Genomic DNA, 22,793 nt, shown 5'->3' with positions numbered 1-22,793 from the left:
AAGTAAATGTATTTGTTGAAAGGTCATATAACACTGATCAAATATAGCATATGGTTTTGAATAAAGTCTTTTGCTACTTTTTTTTATAAGCCTTAGATGTATCTAAAGTTTGTTAGTTCCGGCACGCTGGAATAATTTTCGATAAGTTGCTCAAGCTACAGAAGTCTAAAACGTTGACTTTTAAGTTTAGTCAAAATGTGCTTAAATCTATGAAAAAGGCATTAATACATTATATAAAGCCCGTCGGGGATGAACCAGCCTCGGGCTGAAAATCCCCATAATAAAGAGCCAATAATAATAATTATATAAAGCCAATTTTGGTTAAAATTTTCCACAATAGGGATATAATCAAGTTTTGGAAAAGATAATGATAGATTAAACTGAGATATAACGCAGCCTTGCTTTTTGACAAAACACAAATCATTAAAACAGGTACAGCGGCAATTTCAGCAATTTTAAAGATCAAAATAAAATGAGTCCGTACTTCACCCAATCTGAATTTTATAGATTATTTCGTATGGGTATAGTTGCTACCACTAATGCTGAGGACAACAACCTAATTTGAAAACTAGACGAAATACCAATGATCAAATCAAATCCATTTTTTATGAATTTTGGTGCCCGGGAACATACTTAAAAATCAGTTTGAAGTTTGTATGGGAGCGATTTGTCGAATCACCCCTCGTCACATTTTGTACTGGGCGAAACTGTAAAGCAGTTGACCAGCTGTCAACAGGTAAGTTCAAAAAATCTCTTTGAAATTGATTTTAGGTACCAAAATAAAGTTCAAAAATATGAAAAAAAAAATCATGGTGGCTCAGAAAAAGGTGCTCTTTCGTATAAAATCAAAAAAAAATCCAAAATTTTAAACCCAATTGGTTGGAGGACGACCAAGAATTTAGGCTGAGTGGTTAGCAGTTGGCAAGGCGTAGCAGAAGACGCGTACTTGCAATCGAAGTTTCTCCAAATTACGCCGGGACTACCTCTGAAAGTCAATTTCAAATGTAGCCGTCATAGAAAATAATAAGGGGACTCACCAAACAGAATAAACAACTTTGAAATTTTGAATGAAATTATCAAAGATTGCCTTGGTGATCGCGAAGTTTAATCAAGATAATACATATTTAACCCTAAAAGGGATACCTGGGGTCCATTGGACCCCAGGCGCCTTTCAGAGCTCGTCTTTGATGGAACACACTCAGCGAGGTGACGAAACTGAGGCCATGAAGGTATCCCTTTTAGGGTTAATCAGCGTTTCACGCTGCACAATGGTCCACGAACCAGATTTACGAGAAAAGGTGTATTCAGCGCCTTCAAATGATTTTCTAGATAAATTTGGTCTTCTACAAAGTTGTTTCTAAAAATATGGCCCTCTTTTCAATATACATGAAAATTAGAGTGGTCCATATTTTCAAAGAAATTGGGAACAAAACTTTTTTATTTGCAAGAATAACTATATACATTCTTCGGAAAAGTTGTAGATCTATCAATTTTGAGTGAGTTTGCTGAAGACACTTTTTATATAGCTTTAAAATTGACCAATCTAGAGGTATTTTTCTGAATAAGCTTAGGGTGGTTCAAGAAAAACCAGTTTTCTGGCGTTAACTTTTTCATTTTAGATTTTTCATCAAAGTCGCCCAAGAAACACTTGTAGAGCATTTGAAGACGCGTCGTTTCGTGTGCTGAGATGAGATCGTTATCTCTTTTGGTTCAAAAGTTACAGGCATTTTTCTTAAAAAAATCATAGTTTTTTAAAAAGGGGTTATGACGGGTTGGGGCAAGCATAAAAAATATCTTTTGCCCGCATTCAAAAGAAGAAATGCTGTTATAAAACATATCAAAAAATTAGAGGGGTGTTATTTTTGTAACTCAAGTGAAAAATACTTGAAAAGTGCCTATTTTTTTCTAGAAAATCATGAATATCTTTTGAACGGAGTGACGTAGCAACATTCTCATTTCGGAAGCTCTAAAAGTGGTTTTTGGACGACTTTGTCGAGAAATTTGAAACAAAAAAGATAAAATATGTCAAAAAAACTTTGAGAAATTTTTAAATTGTTTTTTTTTCTTATTGAAAAAAAATACATTTCTTCATATATTTTTGGAAATTTTGCTAAAATTTAAGGAGATTGTTACCAATCTGACGCAAAACCTGTATTCAGATGATCGAGTGGTATTATATTCATCTTTAAATTTATGGAAAAAGTTTAAAATTGGTTGAACAAAACGCAAGATATTTGAATTTTATTAAATTCCATATTTTAAAAAGTTGTAAAGCTCGATATTGAGCTAAAACTCAAAAACTGTTCTACTTTAAATTTTTTGAAGCACGGTTTCTAAATCAGAAGTTATGTTTCAAAAATTTTGGTCGTTGACAGAAGTTCACGACTTTCGTTTTATTTTGTAAACTAGTGTTAGTGCATCCCCTAAATGTTTCTCAAAATCTCAAGTCATGTTTTTTGTTGGTAAATCCTCAAGCTTTCTGATAACGTCAAATTTTGGGACACCCTACACCAGCACATTAGATTCGACCACGGTCCAAAGGTCGACGACCGGTCTGACTGAAATCGCAGAGCCACGTCATAATTTGATTAGCGCAAAAGTGTGCTGCCGACTTAGCGCGATTAGGCAAGGTGTGCAGTAAATTCATCTATGTGGCGATAAGCTTTCCCGTGAAAGACTGGCTGGCAGTTCTACTGATAAGCGCCTTAATTGTAGGTACCCGCTTTGTGCTGTGATTGACTCCATTCATGGCTCTGAATCGGTCACACTTTCGCCGTGGCACCACCACACCGTGGTTAATCCGTTCAAGTGCATTGGTGCTTTTGAACCATAGGTAAGGCTAATCTGCGCCGCCGTGTATTGCCGTGCTTGTGCATACAATGTTGATAACGAAAGTGACGATGGCAAGGACGCAGCAGGCATACACCAAGATCCGCTTATCGACGCTATTCCTGGATGCATTTTTCTTTATCTTTCAGCACAGAAGACAATTCGCTCAACAAAGAGTAATCTGTATCTTTCGTTCAATCGAACCACATAGATTTGAGCTGCAGTCATCAATCAGGTGTGCCCTTTTGTTACGCTTTTATAACTTTGCGCGGTTACTTCTTTTTTCCTGGATGCAATTTATAACGCTTTCTCTCTCTCTTTCGGTTGATAGTCTAAAATGATAAAGCTTTATTATTTCCTATTCCTTTGAAATCGGAATGCTTTGGTTTGTTCGCTTGGTTTCGACTACTAATAGGTTTTTATTAATAGGGGGTCCTGTTCACTAACACTTGATTTTGTCATGCTTGGTTTTGTGATTACTTTGTATACTTCTTTTTCTCGTAGATTTTTATTACTTTTTATAAACACCTTACTTTACAATTGTTTTATTTTAATTTTTATGAATTACTGTGTCTGAAACACCATAGTGATAAATATCCAAAATATAGTCACTTATAGCAGTTAAGGGTTCTCACATTTCAGATAGGTAGAATATAATAGAACAAGGATAACTGTGTCATTGGATTGGAAGTGCGATGTATTACATATATTTAAATGAAGTATGTATGTAAGATTTCTTATGCTAAGGAACATTATTATTTTTCCACCCATGATGATGGGAAGGGGTTCGTTTAAGGAGTTTTCGAAGGACTCCTCTGCATAATTCCCAGAGGATTCTATTGAAGAATTTCCGGAGAATTCCTCAAGGAATCCCCGAGGCATTTACTTGAAGAATTTCAGAGACGAATTTTTGGTTAAGTCTTTAGAAGACTTCCTCAAGCAAGAAACTTCTTGAGGGATTAGTGAAAGATTTCATTGTGGAATCCATTGAAGATTCTCTTGGTAAATTTCGTGTAGATTTCTTTGAGGAATCTCTGCAAGACTTCGACGATTCTTGTAAATACTAGATGGAGCATTTCCGTATGAAATCCTTGAGGATTTTTTTTGGAAATACTTAGAGAAGCTCCTCGAGGAATCACTAAAGTTTCTTCTTTGGGAGATTTATTTGAAGAATACGTAGAAGATTTCATTAAAAATGCTTGGAAAATTTACCAGAAAATTTGTTTTTTACTGATTTCTCTGAGGAAGTTTCTTTGAGGGTTTCAGGGTTTTCTCGAGGAATTTTCTTTGGGGAATCCCTGTGGGATTTGCTTGCTGAATCCATGCGGGATTTCCTTGGGGAGTCCCTGTGGGATTTCCTTGGGGAATCCCTGCAAGATTTCCATGGAGATTCCCTGCCGGATTTCCTTGAGGAATTCCTGCGGGATTTCCTTGGGGAATCCCTGCGGGATTTCCTTGGGGAATCCCTGCGGGGTTACCTCGGGGAATCCCTGCGGGATTTCTTCGTGGAATCCCTGTGGGATTTCTTCGTAGAATCCCTGTGGGATTTCGGCGGGGAATCCCTCTGATATATCCTCGGGGAATCCCTACGAGATTTCCGTGGCGAATTCCTATGGGATTTCCGTGGCGAATCCCTACGGGATTTCCGTGGCGAATCCTTACAGGATTTCCGTGGGGAATCCCTACGGAATTTCCGTGGGGAATCCCTACGGGATTTCCGTGGGGAATCCCTACGGGATTTCCGTGGGGAATCCCTACGGGATTTCCGTGGGGAATCCCTACGGGATTTCCGTGGGGAACCCCTACGGGATTTCCGTGGGGAATCCCTACGGGATTTTCGTGGAGAATCCCTGTGGGATTTCCTCGTGGAATCCTTGCAGGATTTCCTCTGGGAATCCCTGCGGGGTTTTCTCGAGGAATCCCTGTGGGATTTCCGTGGGGAATCCCTGCGGGGTTTCCTTGGGGAATCCCTGCGGGATTTCCTTGGGCAATCCCTGCGGGATTTCCTTGGGGAATCCATGCGGGATTTTCTATGGGGAATCCCTGTGGGATTTTCTATGGGGAATGCCTGCGGGGTTTTCTAAGGGGAATCCCTGCGGGATTTCCTTGGGGAATCCCTGCGGGATTTCCTTGGGGAATCCCTGCGGGATTTCCTTGGGGAATCCCTGTGGGATTTCCTTGGGGAATCCCTGCGGGATTTCCTTGGGGAATTCCTGTGGGATTTCCTCGGGGAATTCCTGTGGGACTTCCTCGGGGAATCCCTGTGGGATTTCCTCGGGGAATCCCTGTGGGATTTCCTCGGGGAATCCCTGTGGGATTTCCTCGGGGAATCCCTGTGGGATTTCCTCGGGGAAATTCCTGTGGGATTTCCTCGGGGAATCCCTGTGGGATTTCCTCGGGGAAATTCCTGTGGGATTTCCTCGGGGAATCCCTGTAGGATTTTTCCGGGGAATCCCTGTGGGATTTCCTCGGGAAAATTCCTGTGGGATTTCCTCGGGGAAATTCCTGTGGGATTTCCTCGGGGAATCCCTGTAGGATTTCCTCGGGGAATCCCTGTAGGATTTCCTCGGGGAATCCCTGTAGGATTTCCTCGGGGAATCCCTGTAGGATTTCCTCGGGGAATTACTGTGGGATTTCCTCGGGGAATCTCTGTGGGATTTCCTCGGGGAAATTCCTGTGGGATTTCCTCGGGGAATCCCTGTAGGATTTTTCCGGGGAATCCCTGTGGGATTTCCTCGGGGAAATTCCTGTGGGATTTCCTCGGGGAAATTCCTGTGGGATTTTCTCGGGGAATCCCTGTAGGATTTCCTCGGGGAATCCCTGTAGGATTTCCTCGGGGAATCCCTGTAGGATTTCCTCGGGGAATCCCTGTAGGATTTCCTCGGGGAATCCCTGTAGGATTTCCTCGGGGAATTACTGTGGGATTTCCTCGGGGAATCCCTGTGAGATTTCCTCGGGGAATCCCTGTGGGATTTCCTCGGGGAATCCCTGTGGGATTTCCTCGGGGAATCCCTGTGGGATTTCCTCGAGGAATCCCTGTGGGAGAAGTCCCTTCTAGGTGTCCTCCAGCAGTTTCTCAGGATATCCTCCTGAAAATCTTCCATATGGTCCTTCCGAGATAGAGATTGCTCTAATAGTTCTTTCCAGGAATCCTCCAATGGATTTTTTTTAATTCGTCATAACCTTATTCTGTGTAACCTCCAGTTCTGGGTAACTTTTTGGAGTTGCTTCTAAGTAGGAGTACTCCAGGAGTTCTTTCTGCGAATCCGTCAGAAGCTCCCTCTGAAGTTCCTTTGGGAGATCTTTTTGGGAATATTTTAGAAAATCCTCCTGGGAGTCTTCCAAAATCTCTTCCGGGATGCCTCAAAAAGTTGCTTCCAGGAATTTCTTAAGAGTTTTTTCGGAGATCATCCAGTTGTTTCTTTAGGGAATCATCGAGGAGATCCAGGGATTCTCCAAGAGTTCCTTCCAGGGGGAAATCTAACTGGAATTTTTTCTAAGAGTGCTTCAGTGCTCCTGTAGTCCCTACTGGGATCTTTCAAATGCTTGCCCTGGGAGTCTCCAGGAAATTCTTCTGGGAATTCTTCAGGAGTTCATTCACGGAACTCATAAAATAAACTGCAGGGAAGTTTCCTACATATAAGTGTTTCAAAAGGACTACCTAAAAGATTCTTTGAAGGAATTTTTGGAAAAATTTCTGAATCCCAGAAGAAATAGCTGGAAGATTTCCAAGATGTCTTGGAGGAATCCCTGAATGATTTTTTAAATAAGTCGCGAAAGGAAGTCCTGAATTAATCAATCAAAAGTACCTTAAGTAGAACACACTTAACATACTTAAACATACTTAACATAGAATAAAATTTAAAAAATATGGATTTCTAGGGGAACTTTAAGAAAAAAATATGATTGATTTATTTTAGAAAGCTGGAAGTGTTCTAGTAAGTAATCCGTAAAAAATCATAAATGATTTTTATACAGAAATTCCCAAACACAATGTGTAGAGTTAAAAAAACATGGAAAAATAACCAAAGAAATAAAATTACATTAATTTGCACAAATAATCTTTAGAGTGATTTAAACACAAACCCTGTGAAATACTTCCAGAAAACTTGAAGTGAAACAAATCATTTAACCGATTGCATCCAATGACACAGTTATCTTGAAACACCATTTTTATTGAGATTAGATAATTGAATATTGAAAAGTTTATTGAATTTTATCAGACCACATAAAATGAAGCTATACACCAAGTAGCATAGAAATCAATCCGGTTTATTTTTGGATAAATTGAATCAATAGATATCAATAATTATAGATAATTTCAAACACGTTAGTAGTTTTAGGATTGCCCGAACCATATAGATTATAAGCCCATTTTTCTCATAATATTGAAATTTTAGGCTAATTTTACTCAAATCACATCTCTCAGTAGTTCCCAAACTTCCACCCACACACACAACTGTTATCGCTATATCTCCCGCTCGCCTATGGCCATATTTCCTTTTTCTAGAGAGCTACGCCACATAACCGCGATAGTGATGCGGGCACTGTTCCTGTTCGGTTCATTCAACCTGATCCGGATGAAGGGCGAACGGGCCTCGCCGAAGGACGCCCCGGTGATCTGCGTGGCGCCACACACGGCCTTCTACGACTCGCTCTGTGTGGTCCTGTTTGGGCCGTCGGCGGTGGTGGCCAAGTACGAAACCGCGTCGCTCCCGTTCTTCGGAAGTAGGTTACCCATCCACCGGAGGTTTCTATCCATGTCGTCGTGACGTGGGAAATTTAGATCATACACAAAAATATGCAGAGATCTTGCGGGCGATTTTAGGTTGATCGAAAACGAAATGGAGTGTGTAATCGTGCGGTATTAGTGATACGGACATGTTGATCGTTACGGTATACGCACCAACTGTATATATTTTAATTGCGTTTCAAGTTTTGCGACAAGTAGAAAACTAACATGCACCATCACAAATTAGAAAGTGTTTGAAATTTTCAAGGCCTAAATATTTCTTACAACTTTTAAAATGCTTCATGAATCTATAACTAGTACAATGGTAACGTAAAAACATTGAATTGATAAAAAATGAACACAAAAATTGTTTCATAGAAAAGTTTGACATCTTTCATACAAAAATGATAACAATATTTCGAACAAATTATTATTCCTAAATATGTGCTCCTTCATCATTTTGAGGAAACATTTTGGCAGTTCCAAATAATCACTTTCAAAATTGCATGGTGCATGATATGTATTTTACGAGGGTATATGATAGGCTGCCTAGTTTGACCACGCAATTTGAGATCATTAGATCGCGGTGATCATCATGTGTACATACAAACAGATTTTAAACGGTCGTTAGAGTTACTAATTTTGTGGTACGTTTTTTAGTTGCGTTTATTTATGTTGATACTACCTTCGGACGGACCTAATGGTGACTGACTTTGAATGGCAAATTTAAGTAGAGACGAGTTACACGATGCATGTAATATGTAGTACACGTACACTAACTGCGACAAGGGTTACACTAAACGACTAAAACGAAAAACAATTCCAACTGGAGACACTCATGATTAATTAATATCTTTATTAAAGAGACTTTCAGCCCTTGGCTGGTTCGTCTGACACTCATGATTTTTACTTATACTATCGGAGCAGGAGGAAGCAGTGCCACTGCAACATAACATCATATGATACCTACATTTCAGAGAAACGACGCGAAATATTTCTTCATCAGAACGACCAAACCACCCCACTGCCTTACAGTTGGACCTGCATTGCACTAACATTCCGACAGTCGTTGTAATTTATTTCCTTTTTGTTTTGCTATTTCTTTACTTACCTAACTTCAGTATTCCTCTTCGGCAGTTTACCGTTTCGCCTGCAAACTCAGTTGCAAATTACGAAGCATTATTATGGACATTGAGCGAAACAAAAATGTCACCACTTTATTGTGCATAACCTCGCCGTAGTTGAAGTGCGCATTAGAATCAGTTATGTCACAGGTCTATGTCTAAAATGGTTTGTTTCTAAGTAAGAGCACAATTATTTAAACACAGATCCATTAAAAATAATACTACACACTTAATTTGGAATATCGTGTTCGGTATTTTTTAACGAAATGAATACAGCGATACTATACATTGTTTACCTTTTGCACCCGGTTTTGACAGTTGGTGTCTGAGCCTCAGTAAAATCGATTACTGAAGCTACCGAAATAGTTCTGCTGTTTTATTTTCGGCAAAAAAGTGCTGAACAGGCAATTCAGGAATGGGTGTGTGACATCACAGGTATACAGGGTGTTAGGTTCATGAGTGCAAACTTTTTAAAGAATGATAGAGGACCATAAATGGTGTAAAAAATTGTTCTACGCATATGGTCAAATCTCAACCGTTACGTAGTTATTGGACTCCCCATGTTTTTGACTCTAATTACCTTAACTGGCTATAACTTTAAAATGGTTTAACTTATCGCAGTTTTTTTACCCTTATTCGAAAGATTATTGAATTTTCTATCAAATGGCATCTTTGAACCGATTGGTTTAGCTAAATAACTAAGTTTTCTAGGGCAAAATAGCTAAAAATAGTGTGTTTTTATTTGTTTATGTCCATTATCTTTAAAACATGCGTAATAAATTAAAATTCTTTCTTTGGGAAAGTTGTGGCCCCTGTTTCACTCTACAATTTGTTCTTAGACGCCAAACTTCTAACTCTTATCGTTTTCTTGCAATTTTGATTTAAATGTGCAGCACAGTGCGCAAAAAAGTGCTAACCATGACGATTGCAAATTTCTGATCTGAAATGCGACGTTTAAATCGAAATTGCAAGAAAACGATAAGAGATAGAAGTTTGATGTCAAAGAACGAACTGTAGAGTGAAACAAGGATCACAACTTTCCCAAAGAAAGAATTTTAAATTATTACGCATTTCTCAAAGATAATTGACAAAAACAAATTAAAACACACAACTTTTAGGCTATTTGATCTAGAAAACTTAGTTATTTAACTAAACCGATCGGTTCAAAGATGCCATTTGATAGAAAATTCATTAATCTTTCGAATAAGGGGTAAAAAAGTGCGATAAGTTTGACCATTTTAAAGTTATAACCAGTTAAGGCAATAAGAGTCAAAAACATGGGGAGTTCAATAACTACGTAACGGTTGAGATTTGACCATATGCGTAGAACAATTTTTTTCACCATTTATGGTCCTCTATCACCCTTTAAAAAGTTTGCACTCAGGAACCTAACACCCTGTATTTAATATCCAAAATATTATTTTATAGGTATTTTTTATGTTTCCGTGGAAATACGAAAAAGTAAAAGTAAACAGTGCCGTGGGCACGGCTAGATTCAAAAGATTCATTACAGGTAGTGTTTTGTTCGATGCGAAAAGTAAACAGTAGCGTGAGTGTGGCAAGATTCATTTCTGGGAGTGAATGTTCGACGCAAAATAGAAACAGTGACGTGAGCGCGGCTAGATTCAAAGGATTTCTTGCTGGGAGTATGTTGTTCGACGCTAAAAGTAAATATTGGCCTGAGCGCGGCTAAACTCAAAAGATTTATGTAGTGTGCTGTTTCATGCTAAAAGTAAACATTGACCTGAGCGCAACTAGACTCACAACATTCCTTGCCGGGAGTGCAGTGTGTTGTTTGACGCGAAAAGTAAACAGTAGCGTGATCCCGGTAGAAGATTCTTAGTTGGGAGTATCTTGTGAGGCGTCAAAAGTTAAGAGTGGCCTAAGTGCTACGCATTAAAGAAAACAGTGGATCACAGATGACACCTGAAGAATGATATAGAAGTGAAGAAACGCCAAAGCTCCAAAGACGAGCAAAAACACGAGGAGCCAATGCCGTAACCCGTCAGCGTTATTCGCCCTCGTAAGGGAAGTTAAACGCTCATGTAGACAGGACAGAAAAGCTTCTCTTAAGTCGACGAAGGCGAGAAAGCTGCAAATACCGGCGACACTTGTCCTCTCTATAATATCTCACGTCGCCTACGTTGGACTAAGATGAATACTACGATGTCCAAGAAAGACACATCTGGTCAGTTATTAACTGTAATCGATGATACCCGTGGGTATCCCTAGTTGGCGATCGTTAGCAACCTGTTGATTACTCCCAAACAAGTCCTCATCAAGTATAGACGATTTCTTTTTTCAAGCTGTTTTCCCATAGTCCAAAAAAACCTACTGACTAATTACTTGTTCGTTACAAAGGACCAGATGTTCGCCATCCGCCAGGTGTTGCAGAAATGCCGCGAATACAACGTGCCCACACATCACTTGTTCATCGATGTGCGTAGTTCGAGTATCACTTCGAGACACTATCGAGCCCTTTCAAATCTCGCGAAGAGTTACGGCGAGGTCATAGTCTTTCGTGCTTACTGTTCAACATTGCTCAAAAGGGTATATGTAATAAGGAGAGCCAGGATAAACACGAGTGGAACGATTTTCGCAAAGTCTATTCAGCTGCTTGGTTTCGCTGATGATATTTATATTATATCTCGCAAATTTGAGACGATGGCAGAAACGTACATCCGACTAAAGAATGAAGCCAGGCTAATCGGATTAGTCATTTATGTGTCGAACAAAGTACATGATGGTAACCGCCGACAACGACACCAGCAGACAAATTCAGAGACGCATTGTGGCAGGAAATCGAGCTTATTTTGGACTCCGCAGAACTCTACGAACGAACAAATATCGCCGTCACAAGAAGTTAGCACAAAACGCTGATTAGACCGGTAGTCCTTTTTTGGCACGAAGCATGCACTCTACGTGTAGAGGACCCTTGGAGTTTTCGAACGGAAGGTGTTGCGTACCATCTACGGCGGAGTGCAGATGGAAGACGGAAATTAGAGAAGGCGAATGAACCACGAACTGCATCAGCTGCTGAGAGACCAACCATTGTCCAAACCGTGAAAATCGGGAGGCTACAGTGGGCGGGTCACGTCATTAGGATGTCGGATAGCAACCCGATTAAAATGGTTCTCGAGAGTCATCCGACCGGTACAAGAAGACGTCCGCACGATCTGCGGACCCTACGCAGAGTGCGGAACTGGAGATAAACAGCCATGGACCGAGTGGAATGGAGACGGCTACTATGTACAGCAGAGTTCACTCAGGCCTTAGTCTGATCGGTAAGATAAGTACTTGTTCGTTAAGGTTATGGACACCTCATTGAAGGAGAATTACGGACAATCGACAATTTCGCGAACTGGCCGTTCAGAATGAAGTTGCACATGGAAGATGCGGAAGTACCGGAAGCGCATGAAAAAGATGTACCTGTTGTTGAACATTGTACTAGCGTAGCGTCAATACTAAAGTCAACAGAAGGCAGCAAACGCAACTCTCCACGGCGTGAATGTAATTTACATTCACCGCGTGGAGAGTTGCCTTTGGCAGCCTATTTATTGCACCCATAAACAAATAGAAACGCTCCATAGAAAATCAAAAAGCGCTCCATAAAGAATGAACATATGTTCCATGAAAATGTGCAATGCTACTTATAAATAATTGAAAACGTTCCATACTTTATGAAAAATGAACCGGTAAAACATAAAATTTTCTCATTAAAAGTAAAATTTTGCACCAATAAATAATACTGAAATGCTCCATAATAAAATACAAATGCTCCATAGAAAAATGCAAATGCTCCATAGAAAATTAAAAATGTACCCATAGAAAATTGAATATTGCTCCATAGAAAAATTAATTTGCTCCATGAAAAATGAAATTGCACCATATAGATGAATTCTTCATAAGTATTATCAAACTGCACCATAGAAAATATGAATTGCTCCATGAAAAATTGAAAATCCTCCATAGGTAGCATATTCTCATAATTTAGTTCGACAGGGCTGAATTGCTTTACATTGCACTGCTTTAGTGGTGTAAATGTTTGAAGTCATGGAGAATTTTCAATTTGTTATGGAGTAAATTGTATTTTATGTGGTGCAGTTTGATAATACTTGTGGAGCAGTTGTCTATTTTCTATGGTGCAATTTCATTTTTTTATGGTGAAATTTAATTTTTCTATGGAGCAATATTCAATTTTCTATGGGTACAATTTTGTTTTTTTTTATGGAGCGATTGCATTTTTCTATGGAGCATTTGTATTTTATTATGGAACATTTCAGTATTATTTATTGGTGCAAAATTTCACTTTTAATGAGAAAATTTCATGTTTTACCGGTTCATTTTTCATAAAGTATGAAACGTTTTCAATTATTTATGGGTAACATTGCACAATGATACATATTGCCCATTTACTGGCATTTTACCAGGTTTGCTGGTATGTCTTAAACATACTGGAAAAACTTGTAATTAGAAGGCACGAAATGTTGCTAATTGACAAATTGAGAGATGAAATTTGTGAAAAAAATCGCGTTCTGGTGGGATTTGGACCCACGACTCCGTATTCGCTGGACCGGCGCTTTAACCAACTAAGCCACAGAACAGGTAATGGTTCTGCGGAATAGAAAGCTAAACTGACTCCGAAGCCGCACCGTGAACACTCCTATTTCACAAACTCATCTCTCTTTTCGGCTTAGATGCCAATCCACAACACACTCCTGTTTAAAGCGCCGGCCTAGCGAATACGGAGTCGTGGATCCGAATCCCACCAGAACGCGATTTTTTTCACAAATTTCATCTCTCAATTTGTCAATTAGCAACATTTCGTGCCTTCTAATTACAAGATTTTCCAGTATGTTTAAGACATACCAGCAAACCTGGTAAAATGCCAGTAAATGGGCAATATGTATCATTGTACCCTTGCTTGCGTCACATGGCGCAGTTCGGTCGTCCGAGCGTCCGACCGTGCCGAGCTCTCGACGCATACTAATTAGACACCAGCAAAACAAACTGCCTGGTGGCTAGGTATGCGGAGTGCGAGAGTAAGTCTCGGCTTCATATCAATAACTCGCTCGCACTTGTCGTTAGTGGGCACAAACAGGAGTGTGTTGTGGATTGGCATCTAAGCCGAAAAGAGAGATGAGTTTGTGAAATAGGAGTGTTCACGGTGCGGCTTCGGAGTCAGTTTGGCTTTCTATTCCGCAGAACTATTACCTGTTCTGTGGCTTAGTTGGTTAAAGCGCCGGTCTAGCGAATACGGAGTCGTGGGTCCGAATCCCACCAGAACGCGATTTTTTTCACAAATTTCATCTCTCAATTTGTCAGTTAGCAACATTTCGTGCCTTCTAATTACAAGTTTTTCCAGTAACATTGCACATTTTCATGGAACATATGTTCATTCATTATGGAGCGCTTTTTGATTTTCTATTGAGCATTTGCAATTTGTTATGGTTTCAATAACCTTTTGCCGTTGCCCCTTTATAGCTCGTTCACGAATTTGGTATGCGTGTGCGACCCTAATGCTTTTCGGAAAACTTTCAGATAAAACTACAAGGTTCAATTCATCCATACATTGTTTTTTGATAGAATGCTTCTGAACCGAGATAGTATCAAGTGAATGTAACTCTTTGCAAATGAATGATCCCATCCCTGGCGAGAAGAATCATCGATGAGAAGTCACTTCCTTGCGTTTTATGAATTGGTTCGGCAGTTGAAAAAGGCTGGCGCTCAGTTGCCAGGAGAGCTCAGACAGACAGATCCTCTCGTTACCACGTTCAAGAACATGAACGAAGAAGATCCCACTCTGGAGAAAGTGAAGCGAAGGTAGCTGGCCGAAAAAATGAAGCGTCTGAACATTCGTCGGAGGGAGGAACAGGAAGATCAAGAAGTTCACAGACAAGTGCCATCAGTTGGACTCTTGTAAAAGGATTGTCGAAATCGGAAAGATTAAGGTGGAGGCAACTCGGCGCATGAAGCGAAGTTTGTTCATGGTAAAGAGACCAAGACCTGTGAAAAAATCCAACAAGATCGTGTCACGAGTGGATTCTGGTTGCAGTGATCACTTAGTCAACAACAAGGATCATGTTCAAGACCTCAAGAAACTGGGAAGACCGTTTGTCGTGGACGTAGCTAAGGATGGCGTATCGTTTATCGAAGAATATGAATTTGAGATACGAGGATTTACGCAGAAAGGAGTGCGTTTTGGGATGAAGAATGTCGTGTATCTACCGGATCTGCGTGAGAACTTGCTGTCAGTGAAGAGGTCTTTCGAATGCGGTATTGAGCGACTGTTTAAAAGGTTAAATGGTGCAAACAAAGCTGCAATGAATAACAACGGTCAAGTGGTTGCAAAGGCATTCCTGAACTGAAATTTGGACGAGCTAGAATTGATCGCTGATGATACACACCAAGCCAACCTGTGAGCAACCGAGGTGATTTCCTTGTATTACCGTCGTCTGGGTCACCCAAGTCAAGCCATAGAAAATCTGTTGAAGTATGAAATGGTCACTGGAATTGAAGTGAAGATGAAGAAGAACGATTTTTGTGAAACTTATGTCAAAGGTAAGCAGCGCAGAGATTCGTTCAATGGCTGTCGGGAGCGTACGAGCTCTCCTTAAGCGCGAATACACTCGGATGTGTGTGACCCATAGATCCTCCGGCGTGGCATGGATCCGGTATCTTGTGTCCTTTATAGACGATTTTTCCGTCATAAAAACTCAAGTATTCGATTGCTTTCAAGAATATGAGGCGATAACATCCGCTCACTGCAATCATTCTGCAATCAGCTCATTGCAATCGAGTTGCTTCGAGTTGTTCCTTCTGCATCAGAAGCCTATTGCGAGAAGTTCTTCTCCGAAATAACTCTTCGCGGTAAAGACAAACGGTGCATGGTGCGCGTACCGTTCAAGGAAGACGTTCTGAGGAAGGTAGAACGCAATAATTGCACTGCATTTCATCGTTTTCGCTTGATCGACTGAACCGACTAGGACGAGACCTGACGAGATAAGAATTTAGCCGACGAATACACGAAGTTTATGGATGAGTACGATGAGTTGGGCCACATGGAGCGAATTGAAAATATGGAAGCACTGTCTGGACCCGCTTACTGTATTCCGCATCATCCAGTGATTAAAAAGATAGCACCACCACCAAGTTACGCGTAGTCTTCGATGCTTCGTGCAAGAGCGCTAGTGGATTCCTCCGATTTCATCTTATCTTCTGGCGCCGATTTCAGACAGATCCGATCCAAACCTTGAGATTAAAGACTGTAACCTATGGGACCGCTTCAGCCCCGTATCTTGCTATCAGAGTACTAAAACAGATCGCTCTTGACGAGGGCGCGAATTATCCAACTCCAACTCAGGCGGCTAGCGAAGATTTTTACGTTGATGATCTTTTATCTAGAGCAAGTACTGTCGCCGAAGCCATCGAACTCCACGAGCAAATGGATGCCATGTTGAACTCAGCTGGCATGCAACTCCGAAAATGGGCGAGCAACTCTCCGGCAGTACTCGCAAGCATTTCTCCAGCCAACCGAGCCATAGAACCGTCGGTGGACTTTGGCCAGAACCAGTCCATCAAAACTCTGGGCCTGCATTGGGAGCACGGCTCGGATCAGTTGAAGTAAGTCGTCCCCGAAGCCTCCGTTGATACCAAGGTTGATACAAACACTGTAGTCACGATACGCCGTTCCCTATCCAGCATCGCTAAGTTGTTCGACCTACTCGGTCTGGTAGGCCCTGTAGTACTCGTTGTCAAGGTTTTCACTCTGGGGTCTGAAGAACGAGAATAACAAATTGAACGATTGGGATACAGAACTGCCCGAGGAAATGTAACGCCGCTGGATCGAATACTGCTCCGAACTGCCCCGCTTGAACGAATTGCGTATCGATAGGTTTATCCTGCTCCCCGAACTGCAAGAGAATCAAGTAGTTGTCATCGTGGATGAAAATCAACCGCCAATGCGTTGGCCTTTAGCTCGAATCCATGAGCTCCATCCCGGAAGAGACGGTGTCGTCCGCGTCGTTACGTTGCAGACCGGCTCCGGCCGGCTTACCCGCCCCGTAGCCAAGAATATTCCTCTACCAACGAAACGTCTTCACAATCTGCTCAACCAAGCGTCCTGGACACCTTGTTTTCAGAAAGCTGATCTACGTAGAAGAATATAATTCAAGGCCCATAAACCGAAGGGTCCAGGTAAGGACCATTCCAAGTTCAATCACCCTTTCGTATCAGGCTTCCGGGTCTTACTCATTTCATGTTCGAATCCTATCAACACCTCGAGGAACGCACCAACCAACGTATTGCTACAAAAGTTCCCACCTCCGAGGTTGACGAAGAAGACGGCCACTTATTCATACAAGGCTCTCTATCCAAAGGGCCCAGATGAGGACTTGTCCATTCCCATTTCCCATGTAGAACAAGCCTACCGGGTATTTCTCTTTAGGCATCGTACACAAATTACGTAACGCTATAGGGGGAGGGGGGGGTCCAGCTTAGTGTTACGATCCATACAAAAGTTTTTATATTTCCATACAGAAAGCGTTACAAAGGGGAGGGAGGGGGTCTGAAATAACCGATTTTAGCGTTACGTGATTTGTGTACCGTGCCTTAGATATCTACAAGTTGTCCCCATCATCAATCCAAAGGAGTCCAGAAATGGTTATTTCTGCGGAGGGCAGGATGTTCGTGCCAATCTTGTGTGTTTCCGCGGTTGTGGCTGATGAACGCTGCCATCAACGACGTCACTAAACGCTATTAAATCATCCGCCGTATAAGCACCCCATCTACAATAACAACCGAGAAAGCGTACAGAAAATCGTCATGCACTCAACGGGCTATATCATCTCAAGAGGTTCTGGATCGGCTTATAATGAGTAGGAGAAGATACTGCAGAGTCACTGCACATTTACCCTCGGCAGCTATCGGGCTATTTACATATAGATCGGGAAAAGAAAGTGAAGACCACATCCACTGAATCTCCGCTGTTATCGAACAACCGCTACTATTCCTCATCGTAATTGAGGAGATCCTGGTAGTTACGAATGGTCGAGAACCGTGAGTTGCTGTGACAGCCTATAGCCATGGAGCATCTAATGACTTCGAACTGACTAATGACGTTGCTCTCTTAGCTTAAGCGTTCTAATCTTCAGAGTAAGATTGATCAAACGATGATCTTGTCGATCGGTCATCGACGGGAAGTCTTACCATCAACGTCAACAAGACTGAACCGTTGGATGTAAGCACGATCAATCTTTCCAGTTTTATGGTGACTTGGCAAGCAGTAGAGAATATCGAAAGCATCCAATATCTTGATAGCCAAATGGCGGCACCAAGACCGGCATAAGTTAACGGATCAGAAAGTTAAGGGATGGTTTTGCGAGTTTAAGAAATGTATGGAAACACAGTCAGATTATTCGACACACAAAAATCCAGATTTTCAACTCAAACGTGAAATCTGTTCTGCAAGCCAGTGAAACCTAGTGTGTATCATAGAAGAACAATCAATGGCTGCAAGTCTTCATTAATAAATGTCTGCATAATTGGTGCAAGTGAAGTTGGGTCGGCCATACTCTACGCAGGGGCGAGAACGAAATCTGCAAGCAAGCGTTAAATTGGAACCCAGAAGAACATCGCAACAGAGACAGATCTGGAGGCCCATGGCGGCGCAGCCTCAATAAGGAAATAAATGCAGCCGACAGAAATTTGACCTGGGGTCGGGACCTGCGATGGTGGGCCAAGGATGGAAATCTTTTAATTCGGCGTTTTCAGCACCATGGGTACTTAGGACTGAAACGTAAAGTAAATCTATGCCATGTGCGAATTTTTTTTTCAATATCATCTAGTGTTTTGCATATTCTGGTCATTTTGTTAAAGTTGTTGAAAAAAAAAATGGTAAAACATGGAACTGAGGCAGTTTGTGGACTCAGTGAACTGTCATTCGATGAGTAATAGTTTTACTACATCTGGGTGAAACTGTATTCAAGCATACAACAGCATATAAATAAATTCATCAGATTAAGGAGAAAAATACATAATAGTGTGATATTGTCTGCATGAGACATTTAATTTTAAAACAATTCCGTAACTCAGAGCCACAAAACAAACCACATTCTTATTCGTCATTGCGGTGTACTCATTAGTTAACAAAAAATAGAATAACAAAGTGGTACTATTTTTGTTTCGCTCAGTGCATTCCAGGTTACTCCTACGTATTACGATTGGCATACACGTGTGCTCTGTGTACCTTATTATGTTATTACTAGGTGCATATATGTTTTTACTCTTCCGTTGCAAACTTCCGATTTCGTTGCATCGCTTTTCCGTCACGTAAATATTGTCGGCATTTTTCCTAGTTTCAGTTCTCCCGTATAGCGATTCCGACTTGTACATAAACCCCCGCTGTTTTACGCAGCAGCTTTCTGCCGTATCTCCTGCTTCGGATTTTTTTTCCATTTTTCTATGACAAAATTGGCCTTCTTCCTACAAACCATGACAACTGTTGTCCATTCGTCTCTATATGCAATCATTTTCATTCTTATTATTCTTTTTTATCTTTCTAATTTTCCATCCTACCGAAATCGAAATTAACCTCGAAACCAAATCATGCATCACGATCAAAAAAAATGTAAAATAAATGACAAAACATACCAACAAACCATAAACCTTCATCCTGGACCACACGGGACGCCCGGACTGGACGGACAACAACCATCACCTCAACAACGTAAAAACAAACACACAGACACATGAAACGACTGCTGAGCCAGTGCGCGATTGCGATGTACTCCTTTGCGGGACTCGGCATCGGAATACGGGGCCGGAAGGCCACCCGGGCGGAGGCCCCGGTCCTAGTGGTATCGCCGCACAGCTCCTTTCTGGACGCCGTCATCATCTACCTGACTGGACTGACGAGCCCGCTCGTGCGGAACGCGGACGCCAACCTGGGAAGTAAGTGTACGAGTCGGGGGTTTAATGTTGGGATTGAACTGTGTAGTGAACCATGCCGTCGTCGCATCCCCTCTCTGTGGTAGACGTGAGTGTTTTGCTCCGCCGTATGTATGTCATATTGTACGTAGAAATCATTTAGGAAGAGATGCTAGGTTTGTAACATTATTTTACAGGAAAATGTGAATTATATATCATAATGGGTTTGTTGAAATAATAGAAGATTTCCTAATGATTAAAATTGTGGGACATTGTTTAATTTCAATTTAAATAGGTAAGAAGCGTCATAATCATTAATCTTAAATCTATTATAAAAACAGTCTCGGTCTCCTAAGAAGAGCAAAACCCTGAGGAAGGTAGCAGTGCGCGAAGTCCCAGCACAGGAAACCCATATCCTCCCATTCGTTTTGGGAGAGATCATAGATTGAGCGTGCTTTATGAGGGTCAGCAACATGAACAGAGATGGGCTTTCTGTAGTGGAGGTAGCTGCGCAAAAGCTTGACTGAATTTCACTTCATCCTGGACTTTGTGTGCTCGAAATCGAACATTGGTAACGATATCAAGCAGGCCTTGTTGGGACTTCGTAAGTCCACGATGGTGGCCAAGCAGGATCATGATATGGCAACTGCGGCAACAGTAGAGGCCGTGAAGCTGAAAGGTCTAAAGTCTACCCAGACAGAGGCCTTCGTAATCGCGGGTAGCCTGAAGAGTACGCTAGACGCGATTGCCTACGACAAGCAATCGCAGAAGCGTGTGAGGCAGCCGTCAGGTAAGGGGCAGTAATGTCGGCGAGCCACTGAACGGCGCGGCAGAAGGATAGGTGTCAAGCGGTGACGCGCTCGTCATCTAGAAGGACAACTCTAATTACTTAGGAGTTCTAAAGGCGATGAGGAACGATTCGAAGCTCGTGGATCTTTGAGTCAGTGTATCCAGTATTCAACGTAGGTACTTGTACAAGCGAAATGATCTTCGAGCTCAAACGCGACAAAACCCGCAAGGGTGTAGCCTACAAATCAGTGTTGGTAAAATCATTCTCAAAGCAAACTTATGAACCGCTCCTGCGTCAGCAAACTCGCACGGAAAGATCGATGTACACAGAGCAAGGAGTAACTTTCACGCAGCGATGGAAAAGACAAAAGATTTCATGCAAACTTGTGTGAAATTTTACGCAAATTTGTGTAACACCGGATCAGCACTTTTTTTTGTGCTGATCCAGTCGTACGCAAATATGAGTGAAAAATTCTTTGTCTTTTCGCAAGTTACTCATTCGCTGTGTACTTTCGTTCAAGGGTGCGCGCGCGATTCTAAATCATTTTCGCGCGCTCAATATTAAATATTATATTTTATTATATTAAATTTAAATATTTAAAATTTTTAATGCAAAATCTCGCTCTCACGAGTCAAGCGCCGAAATCTAGTTCGCTTGTAAGACGAATTCAAATCAATTTGAACGGCATTCAATGTTATTATACGCTAGATTTGTTTTTGTTCTATTATATAATCCTAAAAACTTTAATGTAAATAATACGAACACCGAGAAATAAAGCAAGAGTGGAATAGCGAGTCAACTCATGCAAGATTTTTTCGGCGGTGAATTTGGCGAGTCAAGAATCGCGCGTGAAACAACTCATCCATGAGATCTGAGAATTTGAGTTTTTACCAACACTGCTACAAATGTGTGTCGGTTCAGCTACCGGAGGTTTGCTTCAAGTGTTTTGAACCGGAACACAAATTGTGGGACTTTAAAGGCCCTGACAGGTTCAAGCGCTGTAGATGGTGTAAAGGTGAAGGCCATAAGGTTGCTCAAGGTTGCACAAACCCTCCCATGTGCTTGATTTGTTCCGGAAAATCCACGAACAACAAGCACCCGGCAGGAGGCTCATAGTGCCTACGCCCAGCCTTCAAAAGAGCCTCCTCAGCTGACAAGTCACAGTGCCAGTAACACAGCTGAATCTGAACCACTCAGCTTAGCAATTACAGCGTCAGGAAGTCTCTAGTGGGGGACGGATATCGCTAGCTCATCGGATCCATACCGAGTATCCACCAATAACGGCAAATGGTTCGTGGATGGGTCCAAAATGGCAGCGAGATGGACAACAGTGAAATGCCCAGTCCAGTAGTTAGTATCTACATCCTACGAGGGCTTCGTGATCGAAAAGGTCATCGAAACCTTTTGTAGCTGTTGTGATCTGCCGAAATTGCACTAAATACCGAGATAAGGGAAACCAAAGAGGCCTGCTAAGAGATTATCTGTCAGAGTGCTTATACGAACTCCTAGGGTGATGCTTTTAGGATCGAGATGACCAAGGCAGGAGGTGTAATAGCTCCTATAACACCTTCCGTTCGAAAACTTCAAGGGCGAGTTGATCCTCTGTACGTAGAGTCCACGCTTCGTGTCTATAGAAGACTACCGGTCTAATCAACGTTTTGTAGATAGTTAACTTCGTGTCAAGGCAAACTTTGTTCGATCGTATAGTTCTGCGGAGTCCAAAGTAAGCTCGATTTCCTGCCACAATGTGTCTCAGAATTTCTCTGCTGGTGTCCTTGTCAGCGGTCACCGGTGAGCTCAAGTATACGAATTCTTCAACCACCTCGATTTCATCACCGTCGATAGAAATCAGGAGTGGCGGGCGCGGTGATTCTTCTATGGAGCCCTTTGCCATCATGTACTTTGTCTTCGACACATTAACAACTAATCCAATTCGCCTGGCTTCACTCTTTAGTCGGATGTACGTTCCACATTGTCTCAAATTTCCGAACTATAATATTAATATCATCAGCGAAACCAAGCACCTGAACGGACTTCGTGAAATCGTTCCACTCCTGTTTATCCCCGCTCTCCTTATTACACCCTCTATATCAATGTTGAACAACAAGCACGAAAGACCATCACCTTGTCGTAACCCTCTGCGAGATTCTAAGGGACTCGAGAGTGTCGCTGATACTCGAACTACGCACATCACTCTATTCATCATCGCCTTGTTCAATCGTATCAGTTTATCCGGGATTCCGTATACGTGCATAATCTGCCATAGCTGGTGTCTATCGATTGTATCATACGCCGATTTTAAATCGATGAACAAGTGATGTGTGGGCACGTTGTATTCGCGACATTTCTGCAACACCTAGCGGATGGCGAACATCTGGTCCGTTGTGGCGCG

General features: G+C 41.6%; 1 protein-coding gene across 3 annotated transcripts in view; it reads left to right on the top strand.

Annotated features, from left to right (window-relative positions):
• The window catches only part of LOC109403566 (lysophosphatidylcholine acyltransferase), a 91,951-nt gene that overhangs the window by 49,965 nt on the left and 19,193 nt on the right, over positions 1-22,793 (top strand). For 2 of the 3 annotated variants that reach the window (XM_029861565.2, XM_029861566.2), the window contains exon 4: positions 7,340-7,557. In XM_029861565.2, coding sequence (XP_029717425.1) covers positions 7,340-7,557 — 218 coding nt within the window. Of the gene's footprint in view, positions 1-7,339; positions 7,558-19,429; positions 19,636-22,793 lie in introns of all 3 variants that reach the window. The other variant, XM_029861567.2, reaches the window with a different exon arrangement.

The sequence above is a fragment of the Aedes albopictus genome, chromosome 1 (genome assembly GCF_035046485.1).
Source record: "Aedes albopictus strain Foshan chromosome 1, AalbF5, whole genome shotgun sequence".
NCBI classification, from domain to species: Eukaryota; Metazoa; Arthropoda; class Insecta; order Diptera; family Culicidae; genus Aedes; species Aedes albopictus.
Note: the sequence above shows the minus strand (reverse complement) of the source record. Positions and strands in the feature narration are given on the sequence as shown.